At 41.9% G+C, this 18,720-nt stretch overlaps 1 protein-coding gene across 2 annotated transcripts; it reads left to right on the top strand.

The window, feature by feature from the left end:
- The first annotated feature begins 423 nt into the window (after positions 1-423).
- On the top strand, positions 424-18,650 carry LOC102063513 (bile acid receptor). Of its 2 annotated transcripts, none has more exons than XM_026798319.2 (11): positions 424-665; positions 5,481-5,606; positions 7,081-7,437; positions 9,076-9,216; positions 10,736-10,875; positions 10,968-11,072; positions 11,162-11,261; positions 12,337-12,465; positions 12,725-12,844; positions 13,960-14,073; positions 14,213-18,648. In XM_026798319.2, the coding sequence occupies exons 2-11, from the start codon at positions 5,516-5,518 to the stop codon at positions 14,440-14,442; spliced, it is 1,527 nt and encodes a 508-aa protein (XP_026654120.2). In that variant the 5' UTR covers positions 424-665; positions 5,481-5,515; the 3' UTR covers positions 14,443-18,648. The 2 variants fall into 2 exon arrangements, with proteins under 2 accessions (XP_026654120.2, XP_074384251.1); XM_074528150.1 differs by having other exon boundaries at positions 635-665; positions 10,965-11,072; positions 14,213-18,650.
- Positions 18,651-18,720: the final 70 nt, after the last annotated feature.

The raw sequence follows: 18,720 nt of genomic DNA, 5'->3' as shown, positions 1-18,720 counted from the left end.
TAGAATTCTAGCAAGAAAGCAGAATCTGAATGCTGGGTAGGCTCTCAGAAGCAACCAAAATGGGAGAATTTTGAATTCTAGCAAGAAAGAATGTGAGTGCTGGGCAGGCTCTCAGAAGCAACGAAGATGGGAGAATTTTGAATTCTAGCAGGAAAGCAGGATATGAGTGCTGAGCAGGCAATCACAAGCAACCAAAATGGGAGAATTTAGAATTCTAGCATGAAAGCAGAATGTGAGTGCTGGGCAGGAACTCAGAAGCAACCAAAATGGGAGAATTTTGAATTCTAGCAGGAAAGCAGAATCTGAACGTGGGGCAGGAACTCAGAAGCAACCAAAATGGGAGAATTTAGAATTCCAGCAAGCAGAACGTGAGCGCTGGGCAGGCAGGACTCTGGGAAGCGGTGACGTGAGGGTCCCCATGGCCTCTGTCCCTGATGACCCAGTTGTGCTGTGATTTATGTGGCTTTGCAGCTGCCCTTGCTCCGACCCCAGAGGAGCTGTGTGGGAAGTTGGTGTCTCGGAGCCGCGGCGTGGCTCTGCCGAGTGTCTGGAGCCCGGGCTGCGCGCACAAACTGATAAATAGGGAAAGGCAGAGGCCTGTGGGCTCCAGCTGCAGCAGAGCTGGGAGAGGAGCTGTGCCTGGAGAGGAGCTCCCTGCAGCCACCGTGAGTATTGCACTCCCTTCTCTGCATGCTCTGCGGTGAGAAATTGCTGCTCAAGCCATACATCAGTTTGCCATGTGAAAATATTCCTTTCTTTTTTACCTCCTTTTTTCTTTCTGTTTAAACATCTGACTAATAGAAAACAGCAAGCGTGCACTTTTAAATCTGGTATTCTGCTGCCAAGGGTCTGTTCCAACAATACTTCATTTGACACAGAGTGAAGAAAAACAACTTTTAAAGTCATTTATCTGTTTCCATTCCCAAAAGTACCCAGAAAAATGTGAGTTTCAAACAACCTCTAACCTCTTATTTTAGAATGTATAAAAAAATATGCTTTTTGAAATAATTATTCACGGAATAACAATTCCAAAGGAAAATTTCAAGATAATTGCAAAGCAGTCCATTGGTGAAATAAGCCAGTTCCTACTGTGGTTATTATATGGAATATAATAAGTATATATAGAAAAGAATATAATATATTCCTATTCTTTTTATTATATGGAATATAATAAGTGTATATAGAAGTATATATAGAAAAGAATATAATATATATATAATATAGTAAGTATATATAGAAAAGAATATAATAAGTTCCTATTATTGTTATTATATGGAATATAATAAGTATACATAGAAAAAAATATAATAAGTTCCTACTGTGGTTATTATATGGAATATAATAAGTATATGTAGAAAAGAATATAGTAAGTTCCTATTATAGTTATTATATGGAATATAATAAGTATATATATAAAAGAATATAATAATTTCCTATTATTATTATTATATGGATTATAATAAGTATATATAGAGAAGAATATAATAAGTTCCTAATATTCTTCTTATTATATGGAATATAATAAGTATATATAGAAAAGAATACAATAAGTTCCTATTATTGTTATTATTTGGAATATAATAAGTGTATATAGAAAAGAATACAAGAGGTTCTTATTATGGAATATAATAACCAGGGAGGAACACATTTAATAGGAAGAAAAGTGGAATTTCTTCAAAGAGCAGCTTTGGGGAGCTTCTTAGCACATTAAAACCAGGAGGAACAGAAAAATCTTTAATAAGTGTGTAAGCTGCACACAGGATGAATCGAGTGATCCCACAATTTCCCCTGCAAAATCATTCTGTAATTAAACAGTGATTACTGAATTGCTTGAGTGCAATTGAATAGATTAGCTGGCATCACACCTACTTGGCACTGATTATTCTCAGTTACTTTTTCTTTTTACTTTTCTGCTTAAAATTTCACAAATTAAAAAAATATAAGCTTTGCCTTCCAGCTGCAGGCAAAGTGCAGTGATTAAACCCGAGCCTGAAACGTGCTCTGAGTTCCTCTACGTGACCACTACGGTGCCCCAAGGTGTGCTAAATAGATGGTGAAAACCTTCAGCTCGAGTTCCTAAAATTCCCTGTAAACAAGAAATTTCCCCATGACTCAACTATCAAAATATTTACGAGAGCAGCTCAAGCACTGTCAGTGCCGACCCTGAAAGGGCTCCCTGCAGCCCTGCTCCATGAAGGATGTTTTGTGTCCCAATAAATTTGATAAGTTGATGATATGTTGCTTTATGATATGGGGGTTTATAGCAATAAAAATGATTAACCCCACATCTTTCACCATAAATTGAAATAAATAGATGTCCAGCTCAGATTCTAGTCTGGACGTGTACATTCTATTTATGGTTCTACTTTACTTTTATCAATCAGTGGCTTTTTTTTTTTTTTCTTTAGTGAATCCCATTTTTGATAAATTGTCAAGTCTTTCAGTTGGGACTAAGAACTAAATTTCTGCATGGGATGGGTAACCAAGCCCTTGAATCAACATGTTCTGGTTTATCCTGAACGTTTGTAGTTCAGAGGATGAGCACTGACAGAACTGAGCCTGTAAAAGCACATTTTCAAACGTGCTTAAGCCACCTTGAGTGTAGATCACCTGTTCCAAAAAACACCATTCCCCTCACCTGCTCAGGACTTCTCACGTGAAAATGAGAAAATGTGGCCCAGTAGCAGAAGGAGAAGCAGGAGCAATGTGTGCTTTCCATAGGTGACATTTTCTGTCAGGTCAGTCTGTGTCACCCAGGGTTGCTCAAGGCTCCCAGTGTGTTACTGCTTGGGATGCTACAAAATAAATTATTTTAAAATTCCTCTTTTCTTCCCACTTTTTAGTCTAAAGACTTTTATGCATCGTCTCTGGGAACGTATTTAGATTTTTGCTTCCTTTTAAAGCGCTCATGCACAAACATGGGGTTACATTGGGAATACACAGAAAAAAGGGGCACAAACCATTTTGTTTTGGGAATGGCATGGCTTCACCTGCCCCAAGCATCCAAACCCACTGCTCCATCCTTACTTCAGCTTTGTTGCAGTTACTGTTTTGGACATTACACCTGGGCATGTCTGGGACCTTGTGTCAGGAGCTTCACCGTGCTGGGCACGTGCAGAATTCCCTTGTCTGGATAAATCAATGTGTCTGTGTGGTTTGGGGAAGTGTCCAGTGAGGTGTGAGGGGTTTGGGATGGCCACAGAGCTTGGGGAGAGCAGCACGTGGATCATGGAATCCCAGGGACTGCTGCAGTTTGGTGGAGGCCTCCCTGCTGCTGCCTCACTCACCAGGGGGAAGCAAAAAACAACTCTCACAGTCACTCATAAATAATCACAATTTGTCTGGTCTAGGAAATGAAGTGCCTTCCTTATATATCTTATTCTCTTCTCTTTTTTTTTCTCCTTTTTTGCTTTAAAATCCCAATGCTTTGTTTGATCAGAACAAGCTTGTCAACGCTAAATTCTCAAATGTCAGAAAATGAAACTCTTTATGTTTATGCACGTCTCATTCTAAGACAGTAGAGCATTCCTCAAACAACAATTGGCTTTACTATTGCCACTGTTCTAACATCCTCTTAATTCTCTTAATTTAAGATTTCAGCTTACAAAGTCTTAGTCTAAGCTGGAAATTTTGGAGGTGCAAATGGTTACTGTTATTAGCCATAAAAATCAGTAAGAAGGGCTGAATCCTTTCTCATACAATAACTAAGCTGAGAAAACTTTGCCTAAGGAAAATCTGCTTCCAAGTTTTAGAATGTTTAAGCCATCAACCACCTTACATTTGGTAATTCATCCTCCCAATATACTGCTTTTATTAGACTGGATCAGTGTAATTTTTTACCTACTATTTAATTATGACTTTTATTTAAAGAAACCACTGGAATTCAGAAACACATTTCTTCAGCAAACACACATTTTTGGGAAAAAAATGTAGACTTTGCCCAGGCCAAATTGATCTAACTGATAAGGCCTCATGATTCAGTGACTTATTTTGCTCTCAAACAAATATTTACTAGCAGAGATAACAAACCCCCAGCATTCCGGCCTCACTGCATCCTTTCACCTTCTGCTGACAACACGAAGTGAAAGTGGTCAGCCCTGGATCTCTGTGCACCCTGGGGGAAGGGATGTGTGTGTTTCACCAGTGAGGATTTCAGATTCCCTGGGGTGATTAATTCATTGTCTCAGCCCCAGCAAGGCACAGGTATAGCACAAACCCCTTCCTTCAGGGAGGGTCTTTAAACCAAACTTGCTGTAAATTCTGCAGAGAATCCTGTTGAAGGAGTAGGATTTGCTGTATTTTCCAAATCCTTCTGTGCCTTTTTCATCCTTCCTGTCTGCTCAGGGAAAGCTGTGAGTGGTTCATGGGCAATTTGTCCCTTACAGCCCTTGCTCAGTGGGCATCAGGCTCAGCAAAGGTTTAACTGTGCCCACATCCCACTCATGCAGAGGGACAAGGGGGCAAGGAAAATATTCCTGTTTCCTCCTCTAATGGCTGCTCTGTTAGCTCTCAATTCTAAGCAACACCACAGGTTTGCTGTAGGTGTGAAACCTCAAACTCAGCTCATGCCACTGTCCATACAGACTTTTCTTTTTCCCCCTAAAACTCTTTTGAGAGTTTTTAGAGCACACATTTCAGAACTCCTCTAAATTTGAATTTATAAGTCAAATTACTGAAAAGTGAGGTAAGTGTTGGACTCCAAGCACAGCAGCTCTTCTCACCATGTCACTGTGAGCTCTCAGTGCACTTTGTTTTTGGGAATGTTGGTGAATCCAGCCAGGAGCTCAGGCTCCTTCAGCGACCAAGGGGCAGTGGAAACCTCTTTAGAGGCAGCACATCTGGCCTCTGTTTACTATATCCTATAGGAAATCAATATTTTGGTCTTCACTGAAAACTTTGCACTGTAAAAGGAACTCAGGAAATGTAGTTAAGGCAGTGCTTAAGCAAGGCAAAGTTGAGTTTTACTGCATAAATGAGCACTTACATGATGAAGAACAGACATTCCATGCTGGCCTTTCCATGCTATTTCCCTTACTTCACCTCTGATAAAACATGAATTAAATAAACTCATTAAAAGCCCATCTTTGTGCATAAACAGGACAGCCCCACATATACACCAGAGCAAATGCTCCAATTCATGCCCAAAGGAAGTTTATTCTCTCCGTTAAGTTCCTTTTAACCTTCTCTGAATTAGAGAATTTACCAGTCCAATTCCCCCACATGGTTTTGTGTAAAACTCAGAGTAAAACATTTCTAACTATAACTTGGAAACTTAGGAAAGAATTTTACCCTGAGTTTGTAATATCAGGACACTCAAACATTTTGTAATCTCCTTGAGGGTGTTATGTGACTTCACACAGACATCTGATTTTCTTATGGCCTGAAAACTCTGCCATATTCTGGAGTTTTCTGGCTCTGTGTCTAACCCACCCAGCAATTCCTTCTCATGGGTTGTTTCTCTTCCTTTCCCCTTTGCCCAGGTTGCTGTTTGAAGGCTGGTCCCGGAGCAGGGTGGATGAAGCAGTGCAGCTGGGAGCAGAGCATGGCCAACACCTTTGTCACCGTCCCTGACGGGTACGGCCTGCCTGAGCCCCTCCAGTACTACGGTGAGCAAAGCAAGTTCTGTACTCTGGAAATGCAGCAAAATGAACTCCTGGGGGAATGATTTTTTGTTTATTTCATTTTAATTTATCTTTAATGCACTTGAAAGCTCTTACTAAGCTCCTACTGAAAGTGTATGGAAATCTATTACTGTGTGCTCATACAGATTTTTAAGCACAATGGGATTATTCTGAAACATCCCCAGCACTGTCTCCCTTTGACCTGCATGGAGAAGACACAGGTTTTATTTCATATTCCAGATACATTACTAATAGAAAATGCCTGTTCTATATCTTATGGAACTATAATTGCAATAACTAATTTGATTCTGGAAGACTAAAGGCAGGACCCAAAGCCCACTTAAAGGAAAAAATCTGTTTTAAGAAACCTTCCTTATTTGTTTTTATAGAGATTTTAATAATCCCAAAGGAAGACTGAAACATGATGCATGTTGCACAGGCTTTCTTTGGTATAGATGTGTGTATTTAAGGGAGGCTGGATAAAATTGAAACTCAACAGACAGAAAGGCAGGAAGAAACTCTCTTTGTAATTCTGTACCTACATTTTACTAAACTAAAATCTCATAACTGTAAAGACGTGTGAGAAAATACTAAATAAAACAAGTCTTTGCCTTTTACTCCTCTGAAGTTCAACTTTAAGACCCCTGTCACAGTAAAGTTTAGTACTCTCTGATTTCTGCACAATTTTTGTCAGGCCCTTGTGCAACATTTTCAAAATGATGCCTGAGATACATATCAGTAACAAACACTTCAATCATTAAGAAATTCACTTGTGGAACACATTTGACTGTAGTGTGGACAAGTAATAAAAACAAGTGTAAGATCTGAAGGCAGCTGTGCCATCACAGTTGGTGATATCCAATTATCTACTAACACTAATCCACATGATATTGCCCAAACTGTTATTGAGCTATTTTTAAATTTAAACAGAATGTGTCAGATTGTCCCTCTGAAAATGTGTTCCTCCAATACTTATGCTACTAAATCTATAAAACATTTTTGTGACAGTGTTTGCAGGGGTCTTAGGATGAGGGAAGAGATGAGGATCTGACTCCATGTTTCAGAAGCCTTGATTTATTATTTTATGATATGTATTATATTAAAACTATACTAAAAGAATAAAAGAAAGGATTTCATCAGAAGGCTAGCTGAGAATAAAATAAGAAAGAATGATAACAAAGGTTTGTGGCTTCGGCTCTCTGTCTGCCAGCTGACTGTGATTGGCCATTAATTACAAACAACCACATGAGACCAATCCCAGATGCACCTGTTGCATTCCACAGCAGCAGATAACCATTGGTTACATTTCGTTCCTGAGGCCTCCCAGCTTCTCAGGAGGAAAAATCCTAAGGAAAGGATTTTTCAGAAAATATCATGGCTACACATTTTCAAACTTTGGAGCAGTCGCTGTTGAGATATTCTCCAGGTGTTCACTGCACTTTCCATTTCCCCGGCACAGATGTTTTACCGGAGCACATCAACTACCCGCTGCAGGACGCGGATTTCCAGGCGGGCCCGTACTGCCAGTACTCGGCGGTGCCGGTGCCAGCGCTGCAGCCGCAGCCCGGCCCGGCCCCGTACGGGCCCTACAGCCTGGAGCCGCCCTACGGCGACGGGCCCTGCGTGGGCAGCAGCTGCGAGCTCAGCAAGGGCCCCTTCCCGGCTCCCCACGGGGAGGACGGGGCGTTCCAGGCGCTCAAGAGGCCGCGGCTGAACGCGGCGGTGAGGCTGAAGGGGCAGGAGGAGCTGTGCGTGGTGTGCGGGGACAAGGCCTCGGGCTATCACTACAACGCGCTGACCTGCGAGGGCTGCAAAGGTGAGCGGGGACGCGGGGCCTCAGATTTGAGCTGGTGTTACCACAGGGGCTTTTCATTTATCTAATGAACCCCCTACCTAACAACATCACTCCAAATTCACGTTTTTATAACAGTCTTTGAAGAAATATTTTCAGTCTACATTTAATACAAGCACTGTAAGCATCTCCTGTTTGCATTGATGAATCATTAGTATAGCGTTAGTGTAAGCACGTGCTGCTTTTCTCATGAGCACTTCTTAGAGATTTATTTCAGTCTTATTAATTTCACTTATTATTATAATTTAATAAAAGCAAGTAGTAATTACTTGCTAATTGTTGGTATGGGAGCTGTGTCATGAGGGGCAGCTCTGATCTCTGCTCCCTGTGAGCAGGCACAGGACCTGAGGGAAGGGCTGGAGCTGTGTCAGGGGTGGATTATCAGGGAAAAATTCTTCCTTCAGAGGGTGCTGGGCACTGCCCAGGCTGCCCAGGGAATGGGCACAACCCTGAGGCTGCCAGAGCTCCAGCAGCATTTGAACACTGCTCTCAGTGATGCACAGGCTGGGATTTGGGGTGTCTGTGCAGTGCCAGGGGATGGACTTGGTGATCTTCGTGGGTCCCTTCCAAATCAGCATATTCTATGATTCCATGTATGGAAAATGTCAATTAATATCAGTCAGAAAGAACCAGACATAACTATGTTTTTAAAAAGCAGATTTAAAATCAGGGTAACTTTTCCATTTAGAAAACCCAACCATTCAAACCCGGAGGACACTTTTAAATCCTTATAGGATAAAGCTCCTTTGATTGCTCCAGCCATCACCTTGTTATAGATACATATTATAAAATTGGCTTTTCACAAATATTACAATGGATTTTATATGTGTGATGCTAAAGTAACTTTGCTACAAAGTGTTTATTTCTGTTGTCAGTTAAGCTTGGACATAGTAGTGAAATAGCTGATATAAGCTATATTATAATAGCTAATACTATATATATTATATAGCTTATACTATCTATATTATATAGCCAATATAAGCTATATTATAATAGCTTATACTATATACATTATAATAGCTTATACTATATATATTATAATAGCTTATAATATATTATATAGCTTATACTATCTATATGATATAGCTAATATAATCTATATTATAATAGCTTATGCTATATATATTACATAGCTTATACTATATATATTATAACAACTATATACGTGTGTTAAAATACCTGCTTGAATAAGATAACATCCAATGAACATAAGATAAAGACACCTTACAGATCTGCCAACTGTCAGCACTCACCATCTGAGGACACTGTGGACCAAGACCCAAACTGGATGTGATAAAGAGTTAAAACGACAGCCAAAAACCACACATGTTCTAAAAAAGCAGACCCAAAGAGAAGCCTTGTAAAATACTCCCTGAAAAATGGAAACTAGTTTATAGATATACATAAGAGTCTATAAATATGCAACAGGCTGATGTAAGGGAAAAGGTCTTTAAGGGGTATCCCCACAAGTAACAGCGTTGTCTTAAATGAGCGCCAAGATGCACCTGGCCTATGATCCTTGTCTCCTATTGTCCTTTGTTAATCTTTTTACATTTTCCCAAGAAAGTAAGCGTGTTTGTCACAAGCTGGTGCTCGTTGCAGGCTTCTTCCGGCGCAGCATCACCAAGAAGGCGGTGTACCGCTGCAAGAGCGGGGGGCACTGCGAGATGGACATGTACATGAGGAGGAAGTGCCAGGAGTGCCGCCTCAAGAAGTGCAGAGCTGTGGGAATGCTGGCAGAGTGTGAGTGCTCCTTCCTGATGGGTTCTTGACTAATCACTGCAGAGAAAACATTCTCCAAAGTCAATCTCTTCCCAATGGTGCTGGTCGAAGCTTTGTTTGGCTGTAGGAAAATGTTGAAAAAGCTGGGGTTGTTTAGATTGGAGAAAAGGAGACTCAGGGGTGACCTTGTCACTCTCTACAGCTCTTGAAAGGTGCCTGTGCTCAGGTGGGGTTGGGCTCTTTCTTCAGGAACTGACAGAACCAGAGGACACAGCCTCAAGCTGCACCAAGGGAATATATTTTGGTGTGATGGTGTTTGCAGGGGTCCCAGGACGAGGGAGGAGATGAGAATCTTGACTCCATGTTTCAGCAGGTTGATTACTATATTATACTATATTATACTATATTATACTATATTATACTATATTATACTATATTATACTATATTATACTATATTATACTATATTATACTATATTATACTATATTATACTATACCATATTTGTTATACTATACATTATGTATTATATTCTATTATACTATATTATATTATACTATACTATACGAAAACAATATATTAAAACCATACTAAAAGAATAGAAAAAAGGATTTCATCAGAAGGCTTGCAAGGAATTAAAAGGAATGATAACAAAATCTTGTGACTGAGCAGAGAGTCTGAGACAGCTGGACTGTGATTGGCCATTAATTACAAACAACCACATGAGACCAATCCCAGATGCACCTGTTGCATTCCACAGCAGCAGATAACCATTGGCTACATTTCATTTCTGAGGTCTCTCAGCCTCTCAGGAGAAAAAATCCTAGCATGAGTATTTTTCATAAAATATATCTGTGACAGGTTGGGTATTAGGAAAAAGTTTTCCACGCAAAGAGTGATAAAGTTCTGGATGTTCTGCCCGGGGAGGTGGTGGAGTCACCATCCCTGGAGCTGTTTAACAAAGCCTGGATGTGGCACTGGGGGCCAGGGTTGAGGTGAAGTGTTAGGAAACAGGTTGGACTCAATGATCTTGAAGGTCTGTTCCAACTTTGTAATTTTGTGAAAATTAATTTTGAGGATGGTGGCACCTGTGGCATCTTGGTGTGCAGAAGGCAGCAATGCTTGGGAAGTATCCCCTCACCTTAAGAGAACTGTTGTTCAAAGACAGTGCAAGAGAAAAAAAAAAGGTACTAGAAAGATAAGCTAAATATCCCCAGTCTTAACAGGACAGCAGTGAGCAGATCAGAGGAGCTTTAGGGTTTGAGGGAAAAAAATTAAATAAAAATGGCATGATGGGCTTTGGTAGAAAATTCGGATGCCTGTGTGTCACAGAGCCACAAGGACAAGGATGCCTGCAGACCCTCAGGTGGGCACTGAACATCAGCTCACCTGAGAAGTAACAGGGCCACATTCTCTAGGAACACTGTTCATTATAGGTGACAGCTTCTGGGATGCAAGACTGAGTTATCTCTAATGAAAGTGATGACCTCAGACTGTAATTAATTAAAATGCAAGCATTGATGGCCACTTCACACCTCACAGGTTTGCTGACTGAAGTCCAGTGCAAGTCAAAGCGACTCAGGAAGAATTTCAAGCAGAAGAGCAGTTTCCTTTGCAACATAAAGCTGGAAGATGAGGGACTGAATAGTAAGCAAGTATCATCTACAACAAGATCTGGAAAAGTGGGATATTTTTCTATTTAAAATATTATCTCTTTTTATCACTTATTCTTACTCCAAATCGTTGTGATTTGATTGGTTTATTGTTTTAGCAGATATCAGAAAAGATGGAACTTACTCCAGGAGAACATCAGCTTCTTGACCACATTGTAGCAGCTCACCAAAAATACACAATTCCCCTTGAGGAAGCCAAGAAGTTTGTAGGTATCCAGCACCCCCAGCCTGCATTGCTGAGTCACTGCTGTTGTGTATTTTGGCTATATCCAATGTTCAAATGCTCTTTTTGCAGCTACAGGAAACTGCAAGCCCTGAGGAAAGTTTCCTCCACCTGTCTGAGACAGCTGTTGTCCATGTCCAGGTGTTGGTGGATTTCACAAAAAGACTCCCAGGTGAGTTCCTTCCTTTGGGGAACATCAGAGGAACCAAATCAAACTGGTGGCATGAACCAGAGAAAAATACAGGCTGTAAGAAAAGGCTTTAAACTGATTATTTGTACTTCTAATGTGTCATGAGGACAACCTAGAAACTTTCAGTTCAAAACTTTGCTATGATTAGATTTCTTCTCCATTTCTGACATGGAGTAGAGACATTTTCTGGAAGCATGTGGACCTCAAAATACTACTTGAGGGAATTACTATCTCACCACATTCTCTGAAATCCAGTTGAGTCTACAATTTATCATAATCACCACAGGAAAAACCAGATGTTCCTTCAAAGGAAAAGGCAGCACTGAAGGGACTAACCAGGTGTTCTTATTCATATTTTCCTTTCATAAAGAACAAGGGAACATGCAATTAAATTCACTCCATTTCAGTGTAAAGTTGACAAAATAACTTTGACAGGGAGGGTGATAACTTTTCTCTGTAAAACTCACTGACAAAGGTCAATCACCATATCTAAAGCAGGTTTTTGATGTAATTCAGCATCTCTGTGGGGCAGAGCTGAAGGAAGGGGTGAGCTGTCTGTTTGCTTGTGTGACATATCCTGCTTTGATCAGGTTTAAGAAAAAAATCACCAAAGTTCCTTTGCTCTTGAATTACAAGTCCAGACAATGAGCTTGTCAAAAGATGAACACGATTTCTAAAAAGAAAATAATGTAACAATTAATGGAGTATCCACGGTCACTAAACAATGCAGCAAATTTATCAGGTGTTAGGCCTGTATTTATCAGGTATTAGGAAGAATGTTTGGATAACCATTTGGATAACCAGTCCCAAATATTTTACTTGTATCTTCCTGTGAATTTTTTAACACTGAAAACTCCCCCTCTTTTTTTTTTTAAATTGTCTAACCTGCAAACTAGCAAGAAAGATCCCAAGTCTTCAGCACATGCATCATTAAACTGTGGCTCCTCCTTTCCAGTAAAGATATTTATTTTAAAAAAATATTTTTTTTCACATCATGTTGAGGGCTTAAATGCAGCCCCAGCCTTCCCTGATTCTGAACATGCACCTTTCTCTGCAGGGTTTGAGAGTTTAGCCAGTGAGGACCAGATTGCTCTGCTGAAAGGATCCACAGTGGAGGCAATGTTCTTGAGATCAGCCCAAATCTACAACCAAAGAATGAGCGAGTGCCAGCCATCAACCAGTGAAAGTAGGTCTGAAATACTTTGCATCATTGTGGGGTGAGTGGATTATGTCAGCTGTATTAATTACCTATTATACATTGTGTCAAATTTAACACAAGAGACCTTGACCAATAAAATGCAACCAAAGAACTTGGATCCAGATGCCAAAAAGGATTTTATACCTTTGTGGGTCTGGGGAAAATTTACACATTTTCAGCAATGATACAGACAAATATTTAAGATTGCTTTAAGCTTGACTGGGAACTGTCATCTGCCTTGTTCCAGGTCATGTAAGACTTTCTGATCATGGGCCATGTTGTCATGTTCAAAGCCTTGATAAAAGCAATATTTATTCCATGGAAATGTGTCATAATAAAGAGAGGCCAACTTCTACTACTACCACAGGTAATGGAGGTCTCAGGATCTAAACACTGAGAATTTTTTGCTTTACTGGCCCTACTTTTCTTGCACTGAGCTACACTATCCCTATGGTCACTGTTCCATCTCCTTGCCTCTCTTCTTCCTCTCTTCTCTCTTTCCTTCTCCTCTCCCTTGAGCTGCTCTGGCATTACCTCCTCAGATATTACACAGTGGCATTACATCCTCATGGCAGGAAGGGGTGTCTTCATACTTGCTTATACTCCTTGGGTAATATACACATTCAAATAAATATACACTACCATAAAACTTTTGTTATTATTTTAGCAATTAACATTGTTTTCACAAAATTAGTTCACTATTTCATGCAATAGAACAGCACCAAGCCTTAAAAGATTCACAGAATCATGGAACAGGTGAGGTTGGATCACAGTCACCTGGTGCCACCTGCCTGGTCCAGAAGGGTCATCCCAGAGCACATGGCACCAGCTCATCTCCACATGGGTCAGGAATATCTCCAGTTAGGGAAACTCCACACTCTCTCTGAGCAATCTGTTCCCTCAAAGGAAAGTAGTTTTTCCTCATGTTCAGGTGGAACTTCCTGAGCATCAGTTCCTGCCCGTTCCTCTGGTGCCATTGCTCTCCTTGCAGACAGGGACATCCAGGCCTGAGGGCCCCTCTCAGCTGGGGCTCCTCTTGAGGCTGAGCAACCCCAGCTCCCTCAGCCTTCCACAGAATCATGGAATCACTTAGCTTGGAAAAGACCTCTAAAATCACAGAGTCCAACCATTCATCATTTCCTCATAAGGGAGATGTCCCAGTCCCCTCACGAGCTCCACAGCCTTGGTGGGACCTGCTCCAGGAGCTCCATGTCTCATGTCCTGGGGAACCCAGAGCCGGACAGTGATCCAGGGTCACCTCGCACCCTTCAGGCAAAGATTTGTAACTATTCCTGCACTGAAATAACATCCTTATTATTCTGCACCTTTGTTGGGGGGTTTTGGTTTGGTTTTTTTTTGTTTTGTTTTTGTTTGGTTTTTTGGTTGGGTTTGTTTGTTTGTTTTTGGTGGGGATTATTTTTTTGTTTGTTTGGTTGTTTTTTTTTTTAACCAAAAATTGTTGGGGTTTTTTCCATTTTCAAGGCATTACTGAGGAGTTCATCACCGCCCTATTCTACTTCTACAGAACCATGGGGGAACTCAAAGTGACCGAGACCGAATACGCTCTGCTCGTAGCAACAACAGTGTTCTTTTCAGGTAAGCTGGGACGGTGACAACAACGAGCTGTCACTTGCCCCGGGGGAGCTCCCATTCGTCCCCTCAGGGGCGGCGGCGCCGACCGGACCCTGAGGGGCGGCGGCGCCCGGAGCATCCCGCTCACGGCTCTCTCCCGCAGACCGCCCGCTGCTGAGGGACAAGCGCCACGTGGAGGAGCTGCAGGAGCCGCTGCTGGGGATCCTGTACAAGCACTCGAAGCTGCAGCACCCGCGGGACCCGCAGCGCTTCGCGCGGCTGCTGGGGCGCCTCACGGAGCTGCGCTCGCTCCGCCACGCCCACGCGGGGGCGCTGCGCGCGCGGGACCCGCGCCTGGCCGCGCCGCTGCGCGACCTCTGGGACCTCCACTAGGGGGCGCCAACGCCGCCGGCCCGCGCGCCCCTTCCCGCCTGGGCCGCGCGCCGGCGCTTCCCGCCCTTTTCGCCCTCCCTCAGCGGCCGCCGTGAGGCGCCGGTGCCGGGCTCGCTGCTGCTGTCGGTGCCGGTGGCGATGTCGCTGTTGGTAGGAGTGTTGGTACCAGTGCCGGTGCTGGCATCGGTTTGGGTGCCACGCTCAGTGCCGGTGTCACTGCTGATGTTAATGTCAGTGCCGATGTAGGTGGTGGCGGCAATGTCACTGTCAGTACAAGCATTGATGTCGGTACCCGTGCCGGTGCTGGTATCGGTTTGGGTGCCATGCTCAGTGCTGGTGGTGATGTCAGTGCCAGTGCTGGTTGTCCCTGCTTGTGTCACTATTGGTACCAGTGTTGGTACTGGTGCCAGTGGTGATGTCAGTGCCGGTATCAAGTGTTGGTGTCACTGCTTTTCTCCAGGCCCACCGAGGAAAGCCCATTCAAACCACTCGTGTGGCAGTCCCTGAGCACCGGGCAGGGCCCACACCCAAAGCCCGGTGACCCCTTGGGCTGTGGGGCTGTGTTGGATCAGTGGTGCCACCGGCCGGCCCTGGCCTGGCTGCAGCGGGCAGGGGACACTGACAGGGACATGGGGACACTGCTGGGAGCCCCGGGCAGAGTCCTGACCTGAGCACACTCATCCCAGCCTGTCCTGGGAATGTTCAAGGCCAGGTTGGACCAGACTTGGAGCAATCTGGGATGATGGAAAGTGTCCCTGCCCATGGCAGAGGTGGCACTGGATGAGCTTCAAGGTCCATCCCAACCCAACCCATGGTTCTGTCTGTGAAATTCGCTGGAGTCATTTCTCTGCAGACTGCCAAGACTGGTGCAGGAAGGAACATCTTTGACTTCAATTTCAAAGACTTCTGCCGTTATTCTCTATCAAGACTGAAGGAAATCATCTTCTCGATCATCTGCTCTGTGTTGTAGCTGCACATCACTGATGATAAATCCACGTTTGATGTGGGTGATTCAGCAGTGAGCAGTGCCCCACTTGGATGCTTGCACTGGCTTTGAAGTCCTGCTTACACCAGACCAAATGTGCAGTGGAAATGTTCTGTCACCACACTGAGAATTGAACAAATTATTGTTTCATGTTGAGGTTCCTTACAGAATATGTTTAGATTCAAACATGATATTCTGACAGGAGATGAGTTACACTATTTATCCTATTTTTTTGTGACTTGAAAACCTTGTAAAATGGCATTTTCATACTAAAACATAATCAGATGTGGTGTTTAAAACTACCCATGGGAGTAAAGAAAAAAATAAATATCAACTACTGGACTTTAAAGAAATTATTTTGCTTCGTGACTCCTTTATCATGCACCTGTGCTCAGATAGGCAGCAGTTGATGAATTCTCCTCATCAAAACATTCCACTCTGGCCTCAGCCTATAAAGCAAACTACAAAACACCAGTGCTTTGAAAAGCCACTGTGAAGTATGAAGCAAGTGAGTTCCAAAGCCATTACCAATATTGGCAATTTCAAAAATTGCAGGCAGTTGATTTATTAATTAAAAATCATATTTTCACATCAGCTGTAATTGTTTTTTTCTTCTGGATTTTATAATCCTTTACAAATCTACCCATAGGGAACTAACTCTTAAGTTTGTGCAGAGTTTTAACAAATGCCCAGATGATGATTTTAATTTGCCATTCAGTCCCTGTACTGTGGCAAAAACAGTGATTCAGGTAAAACTAAAATAAATTTTACCTTGCTCATTCTTTAACATTTTTGAATATTGTCGAGTTTTAATATTCATGAGCAATCAAACAGTTTAGTAGCTGTAAATGTTAAATAGAGTTTCACTGTTAGGTTTTTTAAAAATACGTTGATCAAAATCACTTCATAGTTCAGATATGATTTCACAGGAAGTAAAACTTTGCTCTGAAGCAGATAAAGAAATCAGCTATGCATCAACTCTGCTTATCTAAATTCTCAGGGCCTCTTAATTTGGTCACAAACAGCTCCTCAAGTATTATTCAGTGGATATTTCAAGGCTAAATAAGAAGGCAAAGGGGAATAATAATTCTCTGTTTCCTGTTTGCAGCTGAATCACTTCGAGGAGAACTTTTGAAGATTACAAGAGGAAAAAACATTACTTGAGTTTTGCACACTTACAGTCAGGTTCCACTGAGGAAATTTACTTTTCAGAACCTGATTTTCAATATCTTAAGCAATTTATACTAAAAGTATTTCTAGAATATAATACAAGTACATTTGATCTTTGTTAAAAATCTGTAAATATATGTAATAATTACATTTTAGTAGCATTTTTTAGTAAACATCCTATTTTTCTTAAAGTTGAATTGAAAATCCAGTTCAGAGAAGACAAATACTGAACATTTCCCTCTTCCATTCTGTCCCACCTGGGGCAGAGTTTTACCTTTAGCATTATTTTGATGCTGGGTTGCTACTGTTCATCCTTGACAATACTCCAAGAGGCTCTGGATTGTCTTTGGTGCTAATTTGTTGTTTGTTTTTTTTTTAGCTTTGCCCTCAGCACAGTGATTGTGTATCTCAGACCAACAGAAATATCTAGCACTTTCCAAAGAAATGAAACCAAATCCAATGGGCTCTGTGGTCTGAGCCAAACAGCAAATAGGATTATGAAGTATTTTCAGACCATAAATGGAGATTGCTGGCATATGATATGCAACAAAGAGATTTGCTGTTTTACTCTGGGGTTGATAGGAAATGCTGCAGCTAATCCTAGGAAAGAAAGAGAAGAGCAGACTGTGAATCTATAAATTTGAGAGATGAGAGCTGTGTTTTGGGCTGTTACAGAGACTGGCAACAGGCAGATTAGCTTTGAAAATTCAGCAGCCACAGGCTGTTTAAATTCAAAACCTGGCAAAACCACTTGTTTCTATGGCAGCATATCAGGATCTTATTTCCTTTTATCAGTGGAGGGCTGCAACTGGATGGAGTTGGAAATAATTCCTCTACCAGAATACTCATCTTTCAGAATCTGGTTGGTTTTGTCTGTTTTTCAGCAGCAGAGCTTCTAATTATTGGTTGTTTGCAAGTGTGGACATGTTTTTACTTTACTATACTATACTATACTATACTTTACTATCTACAGCTGCATATTTCATGGAAATAAGAGTGGCCCTGCTCTGTAAGTAACCTGCTCATGAGATCACAAAGTTTTGTTTTCTTTGTGTTGTACCACTACCAGGGGCAGAGAGAGTAGGAATAATGTCTGACAACTTCTCATTGTTCCTCCTTTTGTTTTTGGCACTGGTCAGTGACAGAGAAACCTATTAAATTACTGCTACATATGAGCTTCTGGTATGCACTGAATTTCTGTAGCCCATTACAGACACTCCTGGGGAATGAACCCAAGGATTTTATAATTACTAAATTCTGTTTACAGATATCACTTGAAGCACTTCCTGTAGAACATCAGCACACCATCATTCACTTAATGAAAGAGTAAAATCACTGATGTCAGGGAATGATTGGTTTGGTTAACAGAAAGGTTAAAGATAAATAATTAACAGTGTAACTGGCTGTTCCAGAACAGGGCTGCAAAGCTGGGCTATAAAAGCACATTAAAAATTTCTATCACTGAGTCTCTGCAGGTCAGCAGGAGGGCAACCAAAGAAACAGATCCATGAGCACCAGACTGGGGGTGATGGATTTTAGGAAACTGCATGGAAGAAGCCTCAGGCACTCACAAATTGGGACACTGGACTTTGTTGTCCTGCCAGTCTTTTGTCCTGCTGCTCCCATAGCTCGTGGGATCTCACTCCCATCAGAGAGGTCAGTTGTGAATGCTCCATGGTCACAGCCAAAAGGACAATCCAGGAGGATTTTTCCAGCTTGACAGTTTGTGTAAATGCCTGAAGACATGTGAATATCACCCTTTTGATGGGCAGGACAGGGGGGCCAGCAAGGGAAAGGAGCAGCCAGGAGTTTCTGTGCCCATATCAGCATGGGGCTGAGCTGATAAGCAGCACTCACACTGGTCCCCAGCTCCACTCAGAGTCATTTATTGCCCTTGCAGATAAATGAATTTTCATTCTTAATACCTGGTCAGGTATTTCCCCAGGGCACTGTAGAGTGTTCAGAGGCTGGGTAAAAACATGGCAGTGTTATATCAGTGAATAAAGCACCACTGAGACCAAACCAACAGAGACCAAACCAACTGAGATCAGACCAACAGAGATCAACCAACAGAGACCAAACCCACTGAGACCAAACCAACTGAGATCAAACCAACTGAGATC

Source organism: Zonotrichia albicollis, chromosome 28, assembly GCF_047830755.1.
Source record: "Zonotrichia albicollis isolate bZonAlb1 chromosome 28, bZonAlb1.hap1, whole genome shotgun sequence".
Classification (NCBI taxonomy): domain Eukaryota; kingdom Metazoa; phylum Chordata; class Aves; order Passeriformes; family Passerellidae; genus Zonotrichia; species Zonotrichia albicollis.
This window is presented reverse-complemented; position numbering and strand designations above follow the sequence as displayed.

Coding starts and splice junctions, on each gene's coding strand:
- LOC102063513 (XM_074528150.1), top strand. CDS start 5,516: ATGAAGCAGTGCAGCTGGGAGCAGAGCATGGCCAACACCTTTGTCACC. Junction 5,607..7,080: donor TGAGCCCCTCCAGTACTACG/GTGAGCAAAGCA, acceptor TCCCCGGCACAG/ATGTTTTACCGGAGCACATC. Junction 12,466..12,724: donor CCAGCCATCAACCAGTGAAA/GTAGGTCTGAAA, acceptor GCCTTGTTCCAG/GTCATGTAAGACTTTCTGAT.